Genomic DNA, 22925 nt, shown 5'->3' on the forward strand with positions numbered 1-22925 from the left:
ATCCTTTTTGATATCCATGTCAGTTTGAATATCCTTCATTATGCTCTTTCACAATTATTGCATGCTCAGTTTGTCCACTAAGATGGATACTTGTGAAAGTCAATGAAAATGTACTGTCATGTAAGAAAGAGGAAGCCTCAGAAGAACAATGATTTCATTGCATTAGGATGCAGAATGTTTGTTAACCAATTACAATGTATAAAATCTGAGAAGTCTAAAATTAAGTGCTAGTTTTGCATTGTGATGTAATTTTGCTTTTCATAATTTTTTCCTGATAACAAATAGAAGGATACAAATATTAAACTAAAATGGCAGGTTTTGCCTCAGATTTTAATGATGGTTAACCAAAACTAATATTTAAACATTCGTTTTCTCTAACAATACAACATCTTAAGGGAATTCACTCTCTTGTAATCTCAGTAAATCTACATTGTATATAATGTTTCTATGACATTATACTTACTAGATTTCTTGAGTATTTTTGTTGTGCTAGGGGAACAATTGTTGGTTGGGTATAGAACATGGAGCATAGAACAGGCCCTTCAGCCCACAACATTCTGCCAATCCAAATAAATTAGAAATCAAATGGACAACTAAACAAATCCTTTATTCCCACACAGTGTCCATATCCCTCCATTTTCTTCATATTCACGTGTGTATTTAAATGTCTTGAAAGTCCCAAATGTATCTGCGTCTACCACCAACCCAGGTAAATTAAACAAAACTTGCCTCTAACATCTTTAAAATTGTTCCCTCACTTTAAATGCATGCCCTCTGGGAAGTACCCTGGGAAAAAGATGCTGTCTGTCTACTCTATCTATACCCCTCATAATCTTATGAACCTCTTATCAGATCTCACCTCAGCCTCCACTGTTCCAGAGAAAACAACTTAGGTTTGTTCAACCTCTTGTTATGCCACATGCCCTCTAGTAAATCTCTTCTACACCCTCTCCAAACTCAACATCCTCCCTATTATATGGGTGACCAGAACTGTATGCAATTCCATTTGCAACCTAACCAGAGCTCTATAAAGCTGCAATATAGCTTGATGAGTTTTGACTAATAGAGGCAAACATGACATGTACTTTCTTAACCACCTTATCAGCCTGTGTAGCCACTTTCAGGGAGCTGTGAACTTGGACCCCAACATCCCTTTACTCATCAGCATTTTTAAATGTCTTGCCCTTAACAGTGTACTGGCTCCTTTATCCCGCTGTTCTCTTGCCTTTCTCAATAAACTGAAGTATATCGCAGCAAGCCCTAGGGACTTAATGCTTCTTTAAGAGACCCAACACTACTTCCTCCTTTACTTCAACATTTCCTAGCATATTAATACTCTCCCACTGATCTCCCTATCCTCCACATCCTTCTCGACAAATACTAATGTGAAGGACCTCAAGCACATCCTTCGCATCCAAGCAAATGTTCCCACTTTTGTCATTGAGTAGTAGCACCCTTTCCCTAGTCATCCTCTTGCTCCTGATGTATGTATAAAATGCCTTGGAATTCTCTTTAATCCTAATTCCCAAGAAATTTTCTTTACCCCTCCTGGTTTTCCTAATTCCCTTCTTGAGTTCTTTTCTGTCTTCTTTATAATCCTCTAATGCTCTGTTTGATTCTAGCTTCCTGAGCTTACATCCTATTTCTTGACTAAATTCATCACCTCCTTTGACATCCAAGGTTCTCTTACCTTGCCATCCTTGTATTTCCTCCTTACTGGAACATACTGTACCTGTCCCGCACTCTGTGCAGTTGGTCTTTAAACACCCTCTATGTGTTAGATGTGGACTTACCTAAAACAGCTGTTCCCAATTAACACTCCATAGTTCCTATCTAATGTCTTGTAATTTGCCCTGTTCTAATTTAATACTGTCCTACAAGGGCCATACTTGTATATGTCTATAGCAATCTTAAAACTTAAGGAGTTGTGATCACTGTTCTCTAATTGCTCACCCATTGAAAGATTGCTCACCTGACCAGGCTCATTACCCAATATCGGATCTAGTGCAGCCCCTCTTCTTGATGGAACATCTACATATTGTTGTAAGAAACCCTCCTGGGTGCAACTAACGAATTCTGCCCCATGTAAACTCCTTGCATAAAAAGATCCCAGTTTATATTGGGGTAGTTGAAGTCCCCCATAACAACCCTATTGTTTTTAAATCTTTCCTTAATATGCCTGCATATCTGTTCTTCAATGTCCCAGTGGCTATTGGGGGGTGTGGTGGGGGTCTGTAGCACAATGTCATCAGTGATTGCACCCTTTCTATTTTTGAGTTCTACCTATATAGATTCAGTGGACGAGCCTTCCATTATGCTCCCTCTGAATGCAGCTGTGATATTGTCCCTGATTAGAAGTAAGACTATTTTTTCTTACCCCCCTCCCACCAGCACTTACCATCCTGGTACAGTAAGCGTTCATTCCTGTTCCTCTCTCAATTAAGTCTCTGTAATGGCCACAACATCATAGTTCCATATACAGTACTGACCCATGCTCCTTTAGCCATATTTTCCTAGTATTAAACTGTTTGTCCCATCAAATCCATTACTTTGCTCCTGCCTCTCTTTGCTGGCCCTCTCATCTATCTTCCTCTGCATCCCTCCACTTTCTGACGTGGTGTTCTGGCTCCCATCCTCCTGCTATCTTATTCTATTGAAGTAGAAAAATGATTTGTATCAAATGGTGTTATTTCTTTGTTTTCTTCATTACAGTAGCACATAGTTCAACATCTGGTACTGCAGGCAATTAGCAACAAAGCTTGTTTTGAAACAATGTAAAGCAAATTGTCTGCCGTGGGAATACATATCAGTGATGTAGAAGTTGTCTTGTTTTTAATGCACAGAAGAATAAATACTCATTTAAGAGTAGCTTGCTTCCTTGATTTCAAATCATTCAAATTTAAAAATAAGAGGCTTATTCTTCCAAGTTGCTGCTATATGTCTGGAATTCTTGATAATTAGGAAATTGAATCAATTTAAATAAATATATTGTATTTGTACATCATTTATTGCCACCTTGGGAAGTTCCAAAGTTTTCATGTCCAAGTATTGATGTTTTAAGTGTAGTAGCTGGTGTGATGGAATATATTGAGTGGAATTTTTGGTTGTTTATCCTCCTAATCTGAGTGCATTAGAAGATATAAGTCTATATATTTATGTTCATTTCTTTATGTAGCTCTTAGGTTGGACTGGTATTATGAGGCTGGACGAATGATTGCACTATCCTTAGTTCATGGTGGTCCGTCACCAAACTTCTTATCCAGAACACTATTTAATTGTCTGGCCTATGGACCAGAGATAACTGAGCCAAGTATAGAAGACGTGGCATCATTTGAGATAACACAAAAGATCATAAAGGTAAAATCATGAACTACTTTTAAACCCTATGGTCAAGGGCAGTCTCTGAGCACATGTTTTTTTTCCCAAAAGGAAATCTTGAGATGTGAATCAATCTTGAATTATAAATATTGACTATGTATAAATGAAATGAGTTAAATAAAATTTCTAATGGGCTTAAGCCCATCAAATAAAATTGTTTGATAAAATTTGATTGGTCTTCCCAAAGAAAACTTTTTTGTAGAAAATGTGGAGAAAAGGAATCATGCAATTGAGGCAATGTTCTAAGGAAAAGAGCTTCATTGCGAATAGGCTCACTGTTTCTGCCTGCGCCTGCTCCTGCTCCACTGAACTTGTTTGCAAACCATGACTCAATTATATCCCTCTTGGTTCAGTTCCTTCCCACCTACACCTGTGGCACTTCACATGCTCTTAATCTCCTCAACAACTTTCATTTCCCTGGCACTGTTTGCCTCATTTTCACCATGGATCTCTAGACCCCATACATTTCTATCCTCCTTCAAGAAGGCCTTAAAGCTCTCCACTTCTTTCTTGAAAACAGACATGACCAGTTTCCCTCCAGCATCACCCTCCTCAGTCTGGCAGAACTGGTCCTCGAACTCAACTATTTCTTTTTTAATGCCACCCACTTTCTCCTTCAGCTTCTTTCATTTTCTCCAAACTAAGGTCTAGCCATGGGTACGTGCATGGACCCCAGCTATGCCTGCCTTTTTGTTGGCTATGTGGAACAGTGTATGTTCCAAGACTTCCCTGGTAATGCTCCCCAAATCTTTCTCCTCTGCATTGACGACCTCATTAGTGGTCCTTCGTGCACCCATGCTAAGCTTGTCAATTTCACCAACTTGCCTCCAACTTCCAACTTGCCCTTGGTTCACTTGGTCCATTTCTGACACCTATCCGCTGTATCAATCTCTCTGACTTAATCACTGGAGACAGAATGTCTACGGATATATTATAAACCTACCCACTCCCACAGCTATCTTGACTATAATGTTCCCACCATGTCTCCTGTTATTTAAAAAAAAAAATGCCTTTCCCTTTTCTCAGTTCCTTTGTCTCTGCTGTGTCTGGTCCTAGGATGTGACTTTACTTCAGGACATCAGGAATGTCCTCCTCCTTCAAACAATGGGGTTTCCTTTCCTCCTCCATTGATATTGATCTCACTGGCATTTCCTCCACTTCCCGAACATCTGATCTCCCCCCATTTTCCCACCATCAGAACAGGGATAGAGTTACTTTTGTTCTCACTGACCACCCCGTGAGCCTCCGGACCCAGCCATCATTCTCTGCAATTTCTGCCTTTAGTGACATCTTTACTCCATTCTCCCCCCCCCCTTACTTTCCTCAGGGATTGCTCCCTCTGTGATTCTTTTGTCCCTCCCCACTAACTCTCTCCTGCCACTTATCCCTGCAAGCAAAAGTGCTACACCTGTCCATTCACCTCTTCCCTCACCTCCATTCGGTGCCCCAAACAGTCCTTCCAGATGAGGCAGCACATTACCTGTGAATTTGTTGGGGACGTCCAGCACTTCCAATGCGGCCTCCTTTACATTGGCGAGACCTGACATAGATTGGGGATTTGTTTTGTCGAGCAGCTTTGCTCCATCCTCAAAAAGCCGGATTTCCAGGTGCCCAACCATTTTAATTCCAATCCTTTTTCGCATTCTGTCATGTCGATGCATGGCCTCCTCTACTGCTGCAATGAGGCCACTCTCAGGTTGGAGGAGCAACACCTCATATTCCATCTGGGTAGCCTCCAACCTGATGGCATGAACATCGATTTCCCCAACTTCAAGTATCCCCCTTCCCTTTTCCTCTTTCTAATTCCCCCCATGCTGGACCCCTTCTCACACTTTCTCTTCTCACCTGCCTATCACCTCCCCCTGGTGTCCCTCCTCCTTCCCTTTTTCCTGTGGTCCACTTTCCTCTCCTTTCAGCCCTTTACCTTTTCTGTTTTCTTCCCAGCTTCTTGCTTAATCTCTCCCACCCACCTGGCTTCACCTATCACCTTCCAGCTTGTAGACCTTCCCCCTCCCCCCACCTTTGTATTCTGGCTTCTTCACTTTTCCGTTACGGTCCTGATGAAACCCCTTGACCCGAAACATCAACTGTTATTCATTTCCATAGATGCTGCCTGACCTGCTAAGTTCCTCCAGCATTTTGTGTGTGTTGCCCTAGATTTCCAGCATCTGCAGAATCTCTTGTGTTTATTATTATTGTTGTGATGCAAATGTTATGTGTTTTAAAACTGGAAATATTTCTAAATTGGATCTGTCTTGAAAAATATGCATATCAGCAACAGGTCCTCAACTCGCTGCTGTTCAGTTCTGAATTATAAGTACTTGCCACAAAGAGGGAGGGCAAAATGTCTGACTAGTCTAAGAGCAATACTGTGTGCATGTAAACCCAAGAGTAACTTTTTTATCCATTCTTTTGATTTTCAATATAGTATGGAATGTGGGAGGGGTAGAAATTATTGGGCTGAATCTTAATTGCAAATGATGGCTTTTCTGAACAAAAATACTCAACCCACCGAATATCTTAATGTGCTCCATTGTTCCTCTCCATGTAGAGACAATTAAAGGAGCTTCAGGTTAGACCTGACTTAGGGCCTGAGAACCTAGTGGTTTATTGTGGAATACAGTGCTATATTTTTCATTATTCTCGCTTTTAGTTCATGTTTTTAATTTTGACTATTTAAAACCATAAGACGATAAGATATAGGAGCAGAAGTAGGCCATTCGGCCCATCGAATCTGCTCCACCATTCAATCATGGGCTGATCAAATTCTTCCAGTCATCCCCACTCCCCTGCCTTCTTCCCATACCTTTTGATGCCCTGGCTAATCAAGAACCTGTCTATCTCTGCCTTAAATGCACCCAATGACTTGGCCTCCACTGCCGCTCATGCCAACAAATTCCACGGATTTACCACCCTTTGACTAAAGTAATTTCTCCGCATCTCTGTTCTGAGTGTATGTCCTTCAATCCTGAAGTCCTCTTGTCCTGGACTCCCCTACCATATTTAATCTATTCCGGTCTTTTAACATTTGGAATGTTTCTATGAGATCCCCCCTCATTCTCCTGAACTCCAGGGAATACAGCCCAAGAGCTGCCAGACGTTCCTCATACTGTAACCCTTGCATTCCTGGAATCATTCTCGTGAATCTTGTCTGAACCCTCTCCAGTGTCAGTATATCCTTTCTAAAATAAGGACCCCAAAACTGCGCATGATACTAAGTGTGGTTTCAAGAGAGCCTTATAGAGCCTCAACATTACATTCCTCCTTTTTTTATTCTATACCTCTAGAAATGAATGCCAACATTGCATTTGCTTTCTTCACCACCGACTCAATGTGGAGGTTAACCTTTAGGGTATCCTGCACAAGGACTCCCAAATCCATTTGCATCTCTGCATTTTGAATTCTCTCCCATCAAAATTTATTTATTTCTTCCACCAAAGTGCATGACCATATACCATATACTTTCCAGCATTGTATTTCATTTGCCACTTCTTTGCCCATTTGTATCCTTGGCAAATTTAGCCACAGATCCATTAATCCCATAGTCCAAATCATTGATATAGATCGTAAAAGTTGGCAGTCCTAACACCGACCCCTGTGGAACTCCACTAGTAACTGGCAGGCAACCGGAATAGGATCCTTTTATTCCCACTCTCTGTTTTTTTGCCACTAGTAACTGGCAGGCAACCGGAATCGAATCCTTTTATTCCCACTCTCTGTTTTTTTGCCAATCAGCCAATGCTCCACCCATGCTAGTAACTTCCCTGTAATTCCATAGGCCCTTATCTTGCTAAGCAGCCTCATGTGCAGCACCTTGTCAAAGGCCTTCTGAAAATCCAAGTACACCACAGCTACTGCATCTCCTTTGTCTACCCTGCTTGTAATTTCCTCAAAAAATTGCAGTAGGTTAGTCGGGCAGGATTTTCCTTCCAGGAAACCATGCTGTCTTTGGCCTATCTTGTCATGTGCCTCCAGGTACTCCGTAATCTCATCCCTAACAATCGATTCCAACAACTTCCCAACCACTGATGTCAAGCTAACAGGTTAGTAATTTCTTTTCTGCTGCCTCCCACCCTTCTTAAATAGCTGGGTAACATTTGCAATTTTCCAGTCATCCGGTACAATGCCAGAATCTATCAATTATTGAAAGATCATTGTTAATGCCTCTGCAATCTCTCCAGCTACTTCCTTTAGAACCCAAGGGTGCATTCCATCAGGTTCAGGAGATATCTCCACCCTCAGACCATTAAGCTTCCTGAGCACCTTGTCAGTCGTAATTTTCACTGCACATACTTCACTTCCCTGACACTCTTGAATGTCCGGTATACTATAGATGTCTTACACTGTGAAGACTGATGCAAAATACGCATTCAGTTCCTCTGCCATCTCTGCGTCTCTCATTACAATATCTTCAGTGTCATTTTCTATTAGTCCTATATCTACCCTCAACTCTCTTTTACCCTTTATATACTTGAAAAAGCTTTTAGTATCTTTGATAATTCATCTTTTCCTTCCTGATGACCTTCTTAGTTTCTTTCTGCAAGTTTTTATAAGCTTCCCAATCTTCTATCTTCCCACTGGCTTTAGCTTCCTTCTATGTCATCTCTTTTGCTTTTACTTTGGCTCTGACTTCACTTGTCAGCCACGGTAGTGTCCTTCTTCCATTCAAAAATTTCTTCTTATTTGGAATATATCTGTCTTGTACTTCCTTCATTTTTCGCAGAAACTTCTGCCATTGCTGTTCTGCTGTCCTTCCTGCTAGTGTCTCTTTCCAGTCAATCTTGGCCAGTTCCCTTCTCATGTCATTGTAATTTCCTTTATTCCACTGAAATACTGACACATTGGAATTTAGTTTCTCCTCAAATTTCAAAGTGAACTTGATCACATTGTGATCACTGTTCCCTTAGGGTTCCTTAACCTCAAGCTCTCTTATCACCTCCAGATCATTGCACAACACCCAATCCAGTGCAGCCGATCCCCTCGTGGGTTCAACAGAAAGCTGTTCTAAAAAGCCATCCCTTAGACATTCTATAAATTCTCTCTCTCGAGGTCCAGTCTTGGCCTGGTTTTTCCCAATCCATTTTCATGTTAAAATCCCCAACAATTATCATGACTTTGCCCTTTTGACATGCCTTTTCTATCTCCTGCTGTAATTTGTAATCCACATCCTGGCTGCGGTTTGGAGGCCTGTGTACAACTGCCATTAGGGTCCTTCTACCCTTGTCATTTCTTAATTCAGCCCATAGAGACTCTACACCTTCCCTTTCCAATGATTTAATATTATTTCTTATACACAAGGCCACATCACCCTCTCTGTCTACTAACCTGTCTTTCTGATGCACCAGATATCCTTGGACATTCAGCTTCCAATGGCAGCCATCCTTTAGCCAAGTTTCAGAGATGGCCACAACGTCATACTTGCCAATCTGTAGCTGAATTTCATTATTGTTCATTTTATTTCTTATGCTGTGTGCATTCAAATATAACATTTTCAGTCCAGTATTTAAAAACGCAAACACGAGGAAATCTTCAGATGCTGGAAATTCAAGCAACACACACAAAATACTGGTGGAATGTAGCAGGCCAGGCAGCATCTATAGGAAGAGGTTACTTACTATCTCTTCTTTCAGTTAGTCCTGACGAAGGGTCTCAGCCCAAAACGGCGACTGTACCTCTTCCTATAGATGCTGCCTGGCCTGCTATGTTCCACCAGCATTTTGTGTGTGTTGCAGTGTAGTATTTGTTGCTTTTTGTTTTAACTGCACCACGCCTCTATCCAGGGAGTTGGGTAGCCCTGTAACTTATCCCACTGGCTGTGATTATGCCTCATCTCCTGCCTGCCCTTTCTATCATCTCTGTTGTACGCTATCTTCTGTTTTCCCCTTCCTTAGCCCTATCAGTCCGGTTCCCATCACCCTGCCAAATTAGTTTAAACCCTGGCTAACAGCTCTATTAAACCTGCCTGCTGGGATTTTGGACCCCTTTAGGTTCAGGTGTAACCTGTCCTTTTAGTATAGGTCGTACCTCCCCCAGAAGAGGCCCCAATGATCCAGGAACCCGAAGCCCTGCCCCTTACACCAGTCTCTTAGCCATGCATAACTATGCCTGCTCATGCTATTCTTGCGCTCATTAGCCCGTGGCATAGGCAGCAATCCTGAGATTACTACCCTGGAGGTCCTGCTTTTCAGCTTCCTACCTAACTTCCTGAATTCTCTCTTCAGGTCCTCCTCCCTTTTTCTACCTATGTCATTGGTGCCAATGTGTACCAAGACTTCTGACTGGTCACCCTCTCCCTTCAGATTACAGAATACTCTGCACCCGATCTGAGACATCCCATACCCTGACACCTGGGGGGGCAACGCACCTTGCCGGTATCTCGATGAGGCTGACAGAACCTCCTGTCTATTCCCCTCACTATTGAATCCCCTACGACTACTGTATTCCTTATCTTCTTCTCTCTCTTCTGCACCACGGAACCAGGCTCAGTGCCTAAGATCCGATCGCCGTGGTCGTCCTCTGTCAGGTCATCCCCCTCGACAGCATCCAAAACAAGATAATGATTATTGAGGGGGATGGCCAGAGGGGTGCTCACTACTATCTGACCACTTCCCTTCCCTTCCCTGACAGTCATCTAACTCTTGCAGCCTTGGGGTGACAAACTCCCTGTAACTCCTATCTATCTCCTGCTCACTTTCCCTAATAAGCTGTAGGTCATCGAGCCGCAGCTCCACATCCCTAACACTGTCTCTCAGAAGCTGCAGTTCGGTGCACCTGGCCATCTGAGAGTCTGGAAGGTTCCCAGGATTCCCACATCTGACACCCAGAGCAAAGTACTAACCCTACGGACATGCCCTCTATTCCTCCAAAAAAAAAATGCAAGGGAAAAAAAATGAAACCCACCAACCCACTTACCTCCCCAAAGCCCTACCCACTCTGCCTCAGACCACTCTGTTGATGACCCATCCGCTGGGCAGTGTCTCCCTTTTACGCCTGAACCTTCCAGCTGTCCAACTCACGATTGGTGCGCTGGTTATAGTTGAGATCCCGCGAAGCTTTCCCCTTTTAAACTTCGTTCCCAAACCTGTGTGCCACCTCCTCTCTCGGAGCTCTCCAACTTTAAGTCCTTTATTCCTTCTAAAATAGTTAAAATAAATTAAATTTTTTATTCATCTTAACGATGAAGACATTAAAAAAATCATGAAACATTCTCAGCTTCACGCAGGGCTTTGCAAGATGTCTAAGCTCAGGTTTTCAGTGCTGCACCTTCTGTTGGAGGCTCTGCTGCTCCTCAGTTCCTTTGAGGTGGGCAAGTTTAGATCACTCTGTCCATACCAAGGAGATCTTGTATTGCAATTCTGTGCAGATGGCTCAGTGAGAAAGGTTCTTCCCCCTCGTAAATTCAGAATCTTGACTTCCCTGAATCATAATTCAATCAATGCCCCACATTTTGGTTATTAAATTGTATATTATAAGTCAATACAACCATCCATCTTATAGAGCTGCAGCTCATAAGCTCCCCAGTGACCTTGATTCAATCCTGATCTCTGATGTGGAGTTTACAGATTCTCTGAGTTGTAGATTAATTGGGCACTGTAAATTAACCCTTGTGTGTACCTGTGTTTGGTTGTGGGAAGTTTATGGGAATGTGGGAGTAAAATTAGTGGGAGAATGGAATTGCCATGTCCATTGGCATAGATGTGATGGGCCAAATGGGTTCATGCTGTGTGGTAAGGAAGTATTTAATGTGGAAGCTACACATGCATCTGATTCATTTAAATTATAAACCAACAAAACTGGAAGGTGGAAAATAAACTAAGTGCCAAAAACTGCAGTATAATGAAGTTAGTTAATACAATCTTAGTGTTTCAGATCATGTTGCTTCTAAAAGCTGCTGTTTGACGTTTATAAAATTCATGATTATGGGTGAGGAAGCAGTGGTTAAAAACTGATGCTTAAATGCTTGACGTATTTCTTTATTATGTTTGAACATTCAGATAAAAGAATCATCAACCTTGGAAGAGTTGAAACTATTTATCAATGAAAACGCTGATTACCTTTCAATAGCTGGATGCTTAAGACCGGTATGGTCACTGGACGATAAGGAGCTGCTGTTAAAAGATGTGCTGATCTTTCACGTAATCAATCGAGTTCACTCACCCTTAGAAAGGTTTGCAGTTTGTTCTGTACTTCTATCAGTTGTATAAATGAGCATTCAAAATATCCTAAAAATTGGAGGCCTAGGCAGTTTTGTGAATGTGAATTGGGCAATTTTCAATGAGAGTTTAGCGAGAAGTTGTATTTGATTGCAAGCTCCAACAATTTTCAATTTGCACCAGGGCGTGGAGCAGATTGCATTTGACAGAAGGCCTGATAAGGTGGTAATAACCCAGTTTTCCAGAGTTCCAGGTGATTTAGAGAAAGTTCAGTGTTGAATCTGAAACCTATTGTATCCTCTAGGCCTACCTTTTTTGTTAGTTCTTAAATCTTTAAAGACTAGAATAAAATCTAGTCTCTCCAGTTTATTGTTCAGCAACTTTATGCAGATGTATCACTTATGCTGAAGTGGAAGCCAATCTTTACACAGTGCTTCTGATCAAAGTAATTACGAAGAAGCTCGTAAATTAAATTGCCTTAGTCATAGGGAAATGACATCAATACTTACGTCAGTTGCACTTCAGACATTTTTTTTTGAAAAAGTAAGTTTTGTACACTGCTTCAAACCTCCAGAATTTAAATCTACTTAGTATTTTATATATAAAATAATCATTGAATCCCAGATTAGGTTCATGATTTGTAAGGTGTAAGTATATATTTTAAATTTCATTGTATGTGTGTCTTTCATGTGTATCCTTTCATCAATTTCCCTCAATGTCAAATAGATACTTAATTTGTTCTTGATAGTTTGTTGTCAGTCTCCATGGTATCAGCTGTGGGTCTGCTTGGCATATGTTTTCTTAATAATATTTTAGAATTACACATAATTATGGTGGGGACTGTTCCAGTCTTTTGTTGGAATTCTGTAACAAAATACAGTGTTAACATTCATTTTGAGAAGACTAGAATGTAAAGCAATGATTACAGCTGATGTTTTGTAATGCTTTGGTCAAGCAACATTTGGAATATTATGAGCAATTTTAAGCAATTTTAAAGGAAGGATGTACTAGGCCTGGGGAGAGTCCAGATGAGGTTCACAAAAATGATCCTAAGAATGAAAAGCTTAACATAGGAGAAGCATTTGATATTTCTGGATATATATTCAATGGAGTTCAAAGGGGCGGGGTCATCTCACTGAAACAGAGTAGATACTGGAAAGCCTGGATATAAAGGGTATTTCCATGAGTAGGTGGGTCTAGGGTCTGAGGGCACAGCCTCAACAAAGGGATACTCTTTAAAACTGAGGTAAGCTAAAATTTCTTCAGCCAAAGGATGGTGAGTCTGTGGAATTCATTGCCACAAAGGGCTGTGGAGGCCAAGTCATTGGGTGTAAGGCAGGGATTAATAGATTCTTCATTGGTGATGGGGATTAAGGATTACCAGGAGAAGAAGAGAAATTGGGATTTAAAAAAAATATTCATGATTGAACCGCGGAACAGACTTGATGTGCTGAATGGCCTAATTCTATTCCTATATTTTATGGTCTTCTACACAAAAAAAAATTAAATGGTTTCATGAAAGAACTGTTGTGACATTTGTATAATTTAGTTTAAGAGAATTTGTTTTGAAGCAATTCTTTACATATAAAATTCCAGTTGAATTCTATGATCTGTAAAAGTTTTGATTTCCACTATTTAGGACTTCTTGTCTCAGCATGGTTGGGTGGGGGGAATGGAGAAAAAGGGCTTATGGGATTAACATAGCGAATGTTTTGTGAGGCCAAGTTTTTGATGTGTATAAATAGCATGATGATAGGGATGAGGAATAAAGATTTCTGTGATATTGAGAGGCAAGATTGTTAATGGTAATTCATAGGGAACCCATCTAATCAGATTTAGTTGGATTAGATTATGAGAACACTCAGTCCTCGTTTATTGTCATTCAGAAATGCATGCACGCATTAAGAAATGATACAATGTTCCTCCAGAGTGATATCACAGAAGAAACAGGACAAACCAAAGACTAACACTGACAGAACCACATAATTATAACATATAGTTACAGCAGTGCAAAGCAATACCATAATTTGATAAAGAACAGACCATGGGCACGGTAAAAAAAAGTCTTAAAGTCCCGAGTCCCTGATAGCAGGTGGCAAAAGGAGAAACTCCCTGCCATAAACCTCCAGGCACTGACAACTCCGATGCATTGGAAGCACCCGACAACAGCCAACACTGAGTCCGTCCGTCCGAAAACTTTGAGCCCCCGACCAGCCCCTCTGATACAGCCTCCCGAGCGCCATCCTCTGCTGAGTGCCTTCAACCTTGTCCCGGCCGCCAAAACAAGCAAAGCCGTGGACTCGGGGCCTTCTCCGGAGATTCCGGACCACACAGTAACAGTGGCAGCGAAGCGGGCATTTCAGAAGTTTCTCCGGATGTTCCTCCGTACTCTCACGTCTGTCTCCATCAAATCAGAATTGTACACAGTCCCCTACTTGACAAATAACAGACATCACCACCGAAGTGGCCGCGCACACCGCCATCTTCTCCTCCTCCATCCTCCAGATTAGTATCGCATGTTGTAAATGCACAAACCCAGTAGAAGTTGTAGAAGTTTTACAAACAAAAAATGAGTTGAAGAAAATTGGCGTTTAGTTAAAAACTATATTAAATGGCATAATATTCAACAGTGGTCAGCAAAGGCAATGGGATTCTGGACTGATAGGAGTTTGGATTGGTGAATGAAACCTTGTGCTGCAATTTGATTTTATTTGGAATCAGTTCCAACTTCTACCTGTTGTCAGATGTTTAAAATAGTGTACAGTGTATGAAGCTATGCACTTCAGATCTTATAAAATATGTGGTATTTATTTTGGGTTTAAGAATTAGTTTACCAGGCCAGTGAAATATTTTTCATATAAAACAAGATATTTTTACAGGCCTATATCCTTTTATTGACTTTAGTGTGTTATATAAAAGATCTTAAATTACAGTGTATGAAATTAATAAACTGTGCATTATTTTAAAGAGTGTGTAAATGCATTTATTTTAATGCTGGGTTAAATGATATGCATTCCGCGTGAAAGGTTAGATTCTTCAGAAATCATTCACCAACGAATCAGTGCCTTATTTATCCTCGTTGTTAACAACTTGGCCGTTTATTATGTGCATCATTATGTTGAGCTATTTCTGCTATGCTGTTCATTTAACTTATTTCTGATCTTCTTTGTCCAGGTCGTGTTGTCTCTCAAAACCGATTTGACCTTGATCTTTAATTTGGTTCTTTCCAGGTTTCGTGAAGGATTGAAAGTTCTTGGTGTGTTGGAAAGTATTCAGACCTATCCAGAAAAATTCTCTGAACTTTTGTGTTACAAACCACAGAAATTATCTGCTGAAATAATTGGAAACCTTTTCTCCATCAACTTTTCACCGAATGGAAGTAACAGAATAATTGCAGAATCTAAAGCCATCAGCTTCTGGAGAGATTATTTGACAGATGTAGAAGGTATGAAAATTTTACACTTTTTGCCACACTACCCAATTATCAGCAAAATTTGTGCAGCCAAACTTATGTACTATCTTCTTGATAAAGGGAACTGAAATAGCAATGATGTTGGTATCAAACAAGGTGATTATCTGTATTGGTTGAAAACAGTAATTGCAATTTACAACACAACAAAGAAATTCTGAAGAGAATCCACTTATCACCAAAAGGAATTACACATTAGATAAATTAGTTGTCTGATTATTCGTTATTGTTTATTCTTTCCCATCTTTGAAAAAATAGTTTTAACCATTTGAAAAATTCTTCCGCCAAACTACATTGTTTATGGCAGAAAGGAATCCTTATTTATGAGATTTATTTGGTTATGTTATTGGAACAACACTCAGTTTCTGGATCAAGATGCCAAGACATGAATTCAAAATCTGAGCTGGAAAATTTTAAATTCAAGTACAGTAAAACTAATAGTCCACTATCCCATTGCACTGCATCTGGCTCACCTAGGCGGTATTTCTTTACTCCTTTTAACTCACCAGCGTTCCATTCCCATACTCTGTATAGATTCATCGGGGTCATGTTCACCTGCCCTTTAAACAAACTGGGTTTCATGCACTTCAGCACTCCCTTTACACTCACCTGGTTTTTCCTCATTCTCTCTTTAACACACTAGTCCACAGATAAATTCATACTATCATATACAGCTTACTTAAAAAGTGAATTCAAGCATGTTGATGAGCTGATAGGAGTATCCAGTAGTTTCAAATGTCTGCCAATCCAGCATCACCAAAATGCAAAGGGCCCTGGATCATTGGAGCTTTACTTAAATAAAACTGACATTTGGGGGGGAAAATACTATAGTAAATATTAGCATGAAACCAAAAGATGGTTGCTGTACTGTAAACTCCCTTGATTCATTAAATTCCAATTTACCACAGCCTGATCTAGTGCTATACAAAAGTCTTGAATACACACACACACACACACACACACACACACACTCACACCTTTTGCATGCCACATAGTAATTTTATGTATTGCACTGTACTGTTGCTGCAAAGAAAAAACATTTTCAGGACAAATGTGATAAACCGGATTCTGATGTGGGTTTCTGTTGTGGACTGAAAGTGGGAAGGGGGCAGGGAGAGTGGAATCATATCTGGGAATAGCAGAAGGGAGGGAGCAAGAAGTACCACAGAGACATTTTGTTATGATCAATAAACCAGCTGTTTGGAATCAAATGACCTCGCCTGGTGTCTCAGGGCTGGGTGTGTCAGCACCTATGCTACACCCTCCCCACCCTCGCACTCCTTCTCTGCCACATGTCCCATACAACCTCCAGCGGCACTCAGCCTTCGCCATTCCCAACATTATTTTCTCCCGCCAGAAAAACAAACTTGCTCTCCGCTCCATATTAACAAATACAGTAATGTGCATAAGTCTTAGGCACCCTAACTGTATATATGTGCCTAAGACTTTACATGCTATTGTCTATATGACTCCAAAGCCACTAATGTGGATAAATCTAAATTGCATGTGAACAATAAATGGCGGAATGACCAGTAATGAACACACCTTGCAAACAAAATGTAGTATAGTAGGTGATTCTTTGGCATTCATAAGACCATAAGATATAGGAGCAGACTTGGGCCATTTGGCCCATTGAGTTTGTTCCTCTCATTTTCCCTTCAGCCCCAACCTTCTGACTTGTCCCTTCATGTCCTGACTAATCAATATCCGCCTTAAATATATCCAATGACTTGACCTCCACAGCCACCTGTGGCAGTGAATTCCACAGATTCACCATTTTCTGGCTAAAGAAATACCCCTTCATCTGTTCTAGAAGGATGCCCCCTCTATTCTGAGGGTAGTCTTAGACTCCCCCACCATAAGAAACATCTTCTCGACAACCACTCTATAATAGAGACCTTACAGCATTCGACAGGTTTCAATGCGGTCATCCCTCATTCTTCTGAATTCTAGTGAATTAAAGCCCAGGACCATCAGATACTCTTCATATGACAAGCAATTTGATCCTAGCATCATTTTCATAAACCTCCTTTGAACCCACAACAGTTTCAGCACATCCTTTCTAAAATAAGGGGGCTCAAAACTGCTTAAAATACTGGTGAGGCCTCACCAGTGCTTTATAAAGTTTCAATGTTACATCCTTGCTTTTACATTCTAGCCTTCTTGAAATGAATGCAAACATTGCATTTGCCTTCCTCATCAAAGACTCAACCTGCAAATTAACCTTTAGGGATTCCTGCACAAGTACTCCTAAGTCCCTTCGCACCTCAGTTTTTTGTATTTTTTCTCCATTTAGAAAATAGTCAACCTTTAATTTCTTCTACCAAAGTGCATGACACTGTATTCCACCCGCCATTTCTTTGCCCATTCTCCTAATCTAAGTCCTTCTGTAGCCTCTCAACCTCCTCAAAACTACATGCCCCTCCACTTATCCTCACATTGTCTGCAAACTTTGCAACAAAGCTATCAATTCCATCATCCAAATCATTGACATATAACATAATAAGGAACTGTCCCAACGCTCGTGGAACGCTAGTTACCAGCAGCCAACCAGAAAAGCTCCCTTTATTCCTACTTTGTCTCCTGCCAATCAGCCATTGTTCTATCTATGCTAGTATCTTCCATTAATACTGTGGGCTTTTAACTTGTTAAGTAGCTCATATGTGGCCCCTTGTCAAAGACCTTCTGAAAATCCAAATGCACATCTGCCAATTCTCCTTTGTTTATCCTGTTTGTTATTTCTCAAAGAATTCCAACAGATTTGTCAGGCTACATTTTCCCTCGAAGAAACCTTGCTGACTCTGGCCTATTTTATCATGTGCCTCCAAGTAACCCAAAACCACATCCTTAACAATCAACTCCAACATCTTCTCAACCACTGACCTATAATTTCCTTTCTTCTGCCTCTCTCCCTTCTTGAAGAGTGGAATGACATTTGCAATTTTCCAGACCTCCAGAACCATGCTAGGTTAATTGATTCTTGAAAAGTCATTACTAATACACCCACAATCTCTTTCAGTACCCTGGAGTGTCTGCCATCTGTTCCAGGTGAATTATCTACCTTCAGGCTTTTCAGTTTCCCAAGAACCTTCCTGAACTTCTGGCATGCTGCTAGTGTCTTCCACAGTGAAGACTGATGCAAAATACTTATTCATTTCCTCCGTCATTTCCTTGTCCCCCATTACTACCTCTCCAGCATCATTTTCCAGCGGTCCAGCAATCCAGAAGTGATCTCAATGAACTCATGCCCCCTGCACCAGTTCTTCAGCCCTATGTTCATCTGCCAAAAATCCTATCTCTGGAGATCCTGTTTTTCAGCTTTCTACCTAGCTTCATAAATCCTACCTACGTCATTGGTGCCAATGTGTACCAAGACTTCTGGCTGCTTACTCTGACCCTGGTGTCTGGGAGGGAACATGCTATTCAGGTGTGTCTATTGTGCCCACAGAATCTTGTCTCTATTCCTCTGAATCTCCTATTATCACTGCAGTCCTCTTTACCTCTCTTCTCTTCTGAGCCACAGCACCAAACTCAGTGCCAGAGACCCAGTCACTGCGCCATCCCCCTCAATAGTATCCAAAGTGGTATACTTATTATTGAGGGGAACAGCCACAGGGGTACTCCGCACTGCCTGCCCATTTCCCTTCCTTCTCCTGGCAGTCACCCAGTTACCTGCCACCTGCAATCCAGGGTGACTATCTCCCTGTAGCTCCTCATTCTCCCATAAGAACTGAAGGACATCGAGCTGCAGCTCCAGTTCCTTAATAGTTTTCTCTGGGATGAAGCTTGGTGCACCTGGTGCAGTTGTGGTTATCTGGAAGGCTGGAGGTCTCCCAGAATTCCCACACCTCACACAGAGAACAAAACACTGGCCTGGAAGCCATTCTCACTGCACTAACTTTGGGCTAACCGACCAGGAAAAAGAATCAAAAAGAAAAAGAGAAACCTACCAGATGCTTGTTTACCTTGCCCAGGCCTGATCTCACCAAAGCCTGATGAGCCAAAGTCACTCAAACACTGGCTCACTCACACCAATGGCCGCTCCTTTCTCATGAACCCTACTCAGTGACTGGTCGCAGTCCAATCACTGCTGTAAAGTGCTGCCTTCTTCATCTTGAGGGCAAACCCAAGTGAGAAGATAGCTTCAGAATGCCTTCCCCTGAATTAGTGCTCATGAAGCTGGCACTAATAGTGATCATTATAATATTATACAAAGAAGTATTAAAGCAGTGCTGCGCTGGGTATCTAGCTGGAAATCCCTGACCACTGTCTGTACTTCCACAGCAATGATTCATCCACATGTTTGATTTCGGTAGACTGGCAGGTGGTGCTGCAGCCATAGCCGGGCTTCTTATTATAGGCTGGTGAGGGCTGAAGAGGGGGAGACAACAGCTTTCATCACATGTAACAGTAGATAATGAGAGAGACCAAAGAATCAAGGACATGGAGAACTGTTGCCAATTCCCGGCAGCAGCTTGCACTTATTGCACTCAACCCTGAGCCCTTTGTTTCAGGCTAAATAGCTGTGGTGTTCACTCCAACAACACCAACAGCAAGGATCTGGTTTTGAATATTTGGACTGTTAGCCAAATAGTTAAGTAGAACCACACTCAAATGCACACCATTTTTGTGAATTAACAGTGTTTTTCTTTTCAGGTGGAAAAACTAAAGCTTCTTTTGAAGGAACCTTGAGTTTTGCAACTGGCACAAGTAATATTCCACCCATCAGTTATGTTCCTCGCCCTTCAATTAAATTCTTGCATAGTGATGGAATAGTACAGTACAGATTTCCAACAGGACAAACATCAGTCAATTGTTTGAAACTACCAATGTCAAAAACATACGAGGAATTTAAAGAATGCATGGATTTTGCTATTTGTAACACACCTGAATTAAAAAGAAAGTAATGCTGTAAATATTCTTAAGTCAATTATTAAATTTGTACATTATCTAGCAGTCTTTTTAGAAAATTACAATCTTTGTTTTTAATTGCCAGTTATTTAGCAGTGGCTTGCAGAAGTTTTGAAATAAGTTTACAGGATGTAAAAGATAATGATTCCTCCTTAGAGAACTATTTTATGCAGAATGTTCAGGAAGGGAAGCAGAAACTTAAACCTTGACTAATGCCTTTGTCAGTTTCCCTGCTGACATGTTGTGTTGCAATATACTTTGATGTTGAAACACAGTAACAATTATATTTGCATTAGTTTCTAATCTTGCTGAAGCACAACAATTTCTCTACTTGGGCAGCTCTGGCTAAGTGAAAATTCTAGTAGCAATTCTGATTTTCTCTGCCAGAGGAGGTGAAGGAATAAAATATTGAAGCAGCTGAGAGGTTCATATATTGATTTCTAAATATTCAGAATGTTATCCAATTTCTAGATTAATGTAATACAGATTTGCTTATGAAATTACTTGATTAGCTGGTTTGAAGTTTTCTTTAATAGCTTTGAATATGACACCCACATAGATCATCAACAAGTTTACACTTATGATGGCATTTTTTAAAATTACAATGAAATGAAATTTAAATTTTCTAAAGTGCAGTAAATTGTAATTTGCCAAAGTAATATTTTGGATGACCAAAATATGTAAGGTTTTGTGTTTACTTTTAAAATGAGGAATTGGAAGTTTTGCTTTGTATGTAGACTTTTTGAAGATTTTCTTCACTGGTTTTGCCAGTAACAAATATAAACTTTGTATTTTATTTCTGACCTTATAACTACCATGATGGACTATAGTTGTAACGTAAATAGAAATTACTTTATATTGGTAACTCATTTAGTTTGCTTCTCTAGAAAAATAAAACTATTTAGAATTGTTATAAATATATTTAATTTCCATCAAAAGATGAAACCCTTTAACAGTATTATTAATAGTTTGGTTTGGCAACAAAAAGGGGGATTCCTTGGGTGCTGATATTGTAATATGTTCTTGTTTAATGTATTTCTGTGAAAAATACTGCTTTTACAAGTTGTACAGTCTTCCTTAGCTTGCTCTTTAAACCCTGATTTCAGATCTTCAGCAGTGGGTGAAGGATTCAGTATTACAAATGTATTTTTACATTTGAACAAAATCCATAAAATATGTCACTTTGTTAAATTCGTGCTTTCCTTCTGACAACTTGTCTAAATCCCCTAACATTTTACATTGAGAAAAGATGTGGGTAATTGTAGTTTTTTGCATATTTAAACAGGAAAAAGAAAACAAACAAAATAAGCAAAATTTATATACCATTTCTGAAGAAAATAATTGTATGAAAGACATAGTAAGATTTAGGGAGGAAAGCTTTCAGTACAAAGACTACCATTAGTGAATAAAATTAATGCAGAAAAACAATTTGAATGTGTACAAATGAACTGTTATGTGAATGAATATTGTTTGTGAATAAAATAAACTATTGTATTTGACTAGGTATCTATCCTAAATAATTTATCCAAGTGATTAACTGTGTAATTGTTCAGTTTGATGTGTGCTTTTATCAATGCATATATTTGACTAATGCAGAAATAACAAGAAAGTTGAATCTTGGTTACCAATTGAGATATTAGAACCTGGTTATCAATTAAAAATGTAAAACAACTGCTAAAACATGTTAAAGGTAGACATGTAATAATCTCATTGGAATAAAAATATGTATGGCATTGAATTCTTGGGTAATTTTTGTCTGGCAAAATTAGTCAATAGTCGATTATGGATAAACTGACCGTAATAACATCAACTTATTAATGTTCAATTCGTGAAGACATCTGTAATCTGTGATGTATAATTGTTTTAGTTATAGCTGGATGGTGTCCTTACATGAACTTGTTTCTCTGTGTTTGCTTAAATAATAAATGAAAGGATGTTGCATTTTTTTTCGATGAACCAAATTGTTCTCAAGTTTTTTTTTTCTATATTTCTTGTAAGCCTCCATTGAAACTGGTTTCTAAAACACAGATTGAAATGTTTAAATGTAAAGATTTTGTTTATGTCACAAGCTGTCAAAAATGAAATTTTACAGCTAATTGACATTTAAAAAGCAGAAAAAAACACAAATGGTAGAAATTTAAATTAAAAATAGAAAATGCTGTTCGGGAATGAGACCCAGAATTAACGATTGAGAGTGATCTCCCTTTTACAGAAATTAAAAAGTGAGAGAACAAGATTGAGAGGAAACAAAAATATTGAAACTCAGATGCAGAACACGACAGCTGCTGGAAATATTCAGTAAATCACACAGCGTCTGTGGAGAGAAAAAAAGTGAGTTAAAGTTACAAGTGGATAACCTTGCATCAGAACTGGCTAGTTTTGATACAAGCAGGAAATGTTATCTGAAATTATTAAATTCAAAATTGAGTGTCTAGGTATGCTGAGGCAAAGGATGGGCTGCTGTTCCTTGAGCTTGCTTTGGATATTAAGATTGTGAAGGAGCCAAAGATAAGAGTTCAAAGTCGAGTGGGATGTACATTTTAAGTGACATAAATGTGGAAGCTGCGAGACACCCTTGTGGATTAGCTGTTGTGCAACACTGTCACTTGCATTTGACTTCTCGAGTATAGGGAATGATTCATGAATATGGATTCATATTATGTATTTTAGTTATGTCTTTATCCATAAAAAGAAATCTCCTCACAGCCGGGCTCTAAATGATTCATTGGCATAATGATTATAGCGTGGAGAGTGGCCCTTTGGTTCCATGTAAAATTAATCTAACTTGATCCTACTCCACCCTCCCCAGAGACCTGCATTTTCTTACATTTAAAACCCTTTATCAAACTACCATTTGATTGCTACCATAGACACAGCCTCCAATTCTACCCAGAGAAGTACATTCCAGATCCCAACTTCTCAGCGCTTGTTTTTTTTTTAAACTTTTGCCTCTCGTCATCAGTCTTTCCATGCCACTTTTGTGCTAAGTATTTTCATTCTTTGTCCATGTTTTT

At 39.9% G+C, this 22925-nt stretch overlaps 1 protein-coding gene across 4 annotated transcripts in view; it reads left to right on the top strand.

Annotated features, from left to right (window-relative positions):
• The window catches only part of g2e3 (G2/M-phase specific E3 ubiquitin protein ligase), an 80461-nt gene extending 58596 nt beyond the window's left edge, over positions 1 to 21865 (top strand). For all 4 annotated transcript variants that reach the window (XM_072267185.1, XM_072267186.1, XM_072267200.1 and 1 more), the window contains 4 exons: positions 3176 to 3357; positions 11373 to 11545; positions 14762 to 14976; positions 19657 to 21865. In XM_072267185.1, coding sequence (XP_072123286.1) covers positions 3176 to 3357; positions 11373 to 11545; positions 14762 to 14976; positions 19657 to 19907 — 821 coding nt within the window. In that variant the 3' untranslated portion in view covers positions 19908 to 21865. The remainder of the gene's footprint in view (positions 1 to 3175; positions 3358 to 11372; positions 11546 to 14761; positions 14977 to 19656) is intronic.
• The last annotated feature ends 1060 nt before the right edge of the window (positions 21866 to 22925 follow it).

The sequence above is a fragment of the Mobula birostris genome, chromosome 1 (genome assembly GCF_030028105.1).
Source record: "Mobula birostris isolate sMobBir1 chromosome 1, sMobBir1.hap1, whole genome shotgun sequence".
NCBI lineage: Eukaryota > Metazoa > Chordata > Chondrichthyes > Myliobatiformes > Myliobatidae > Mobula > Mobula birostris.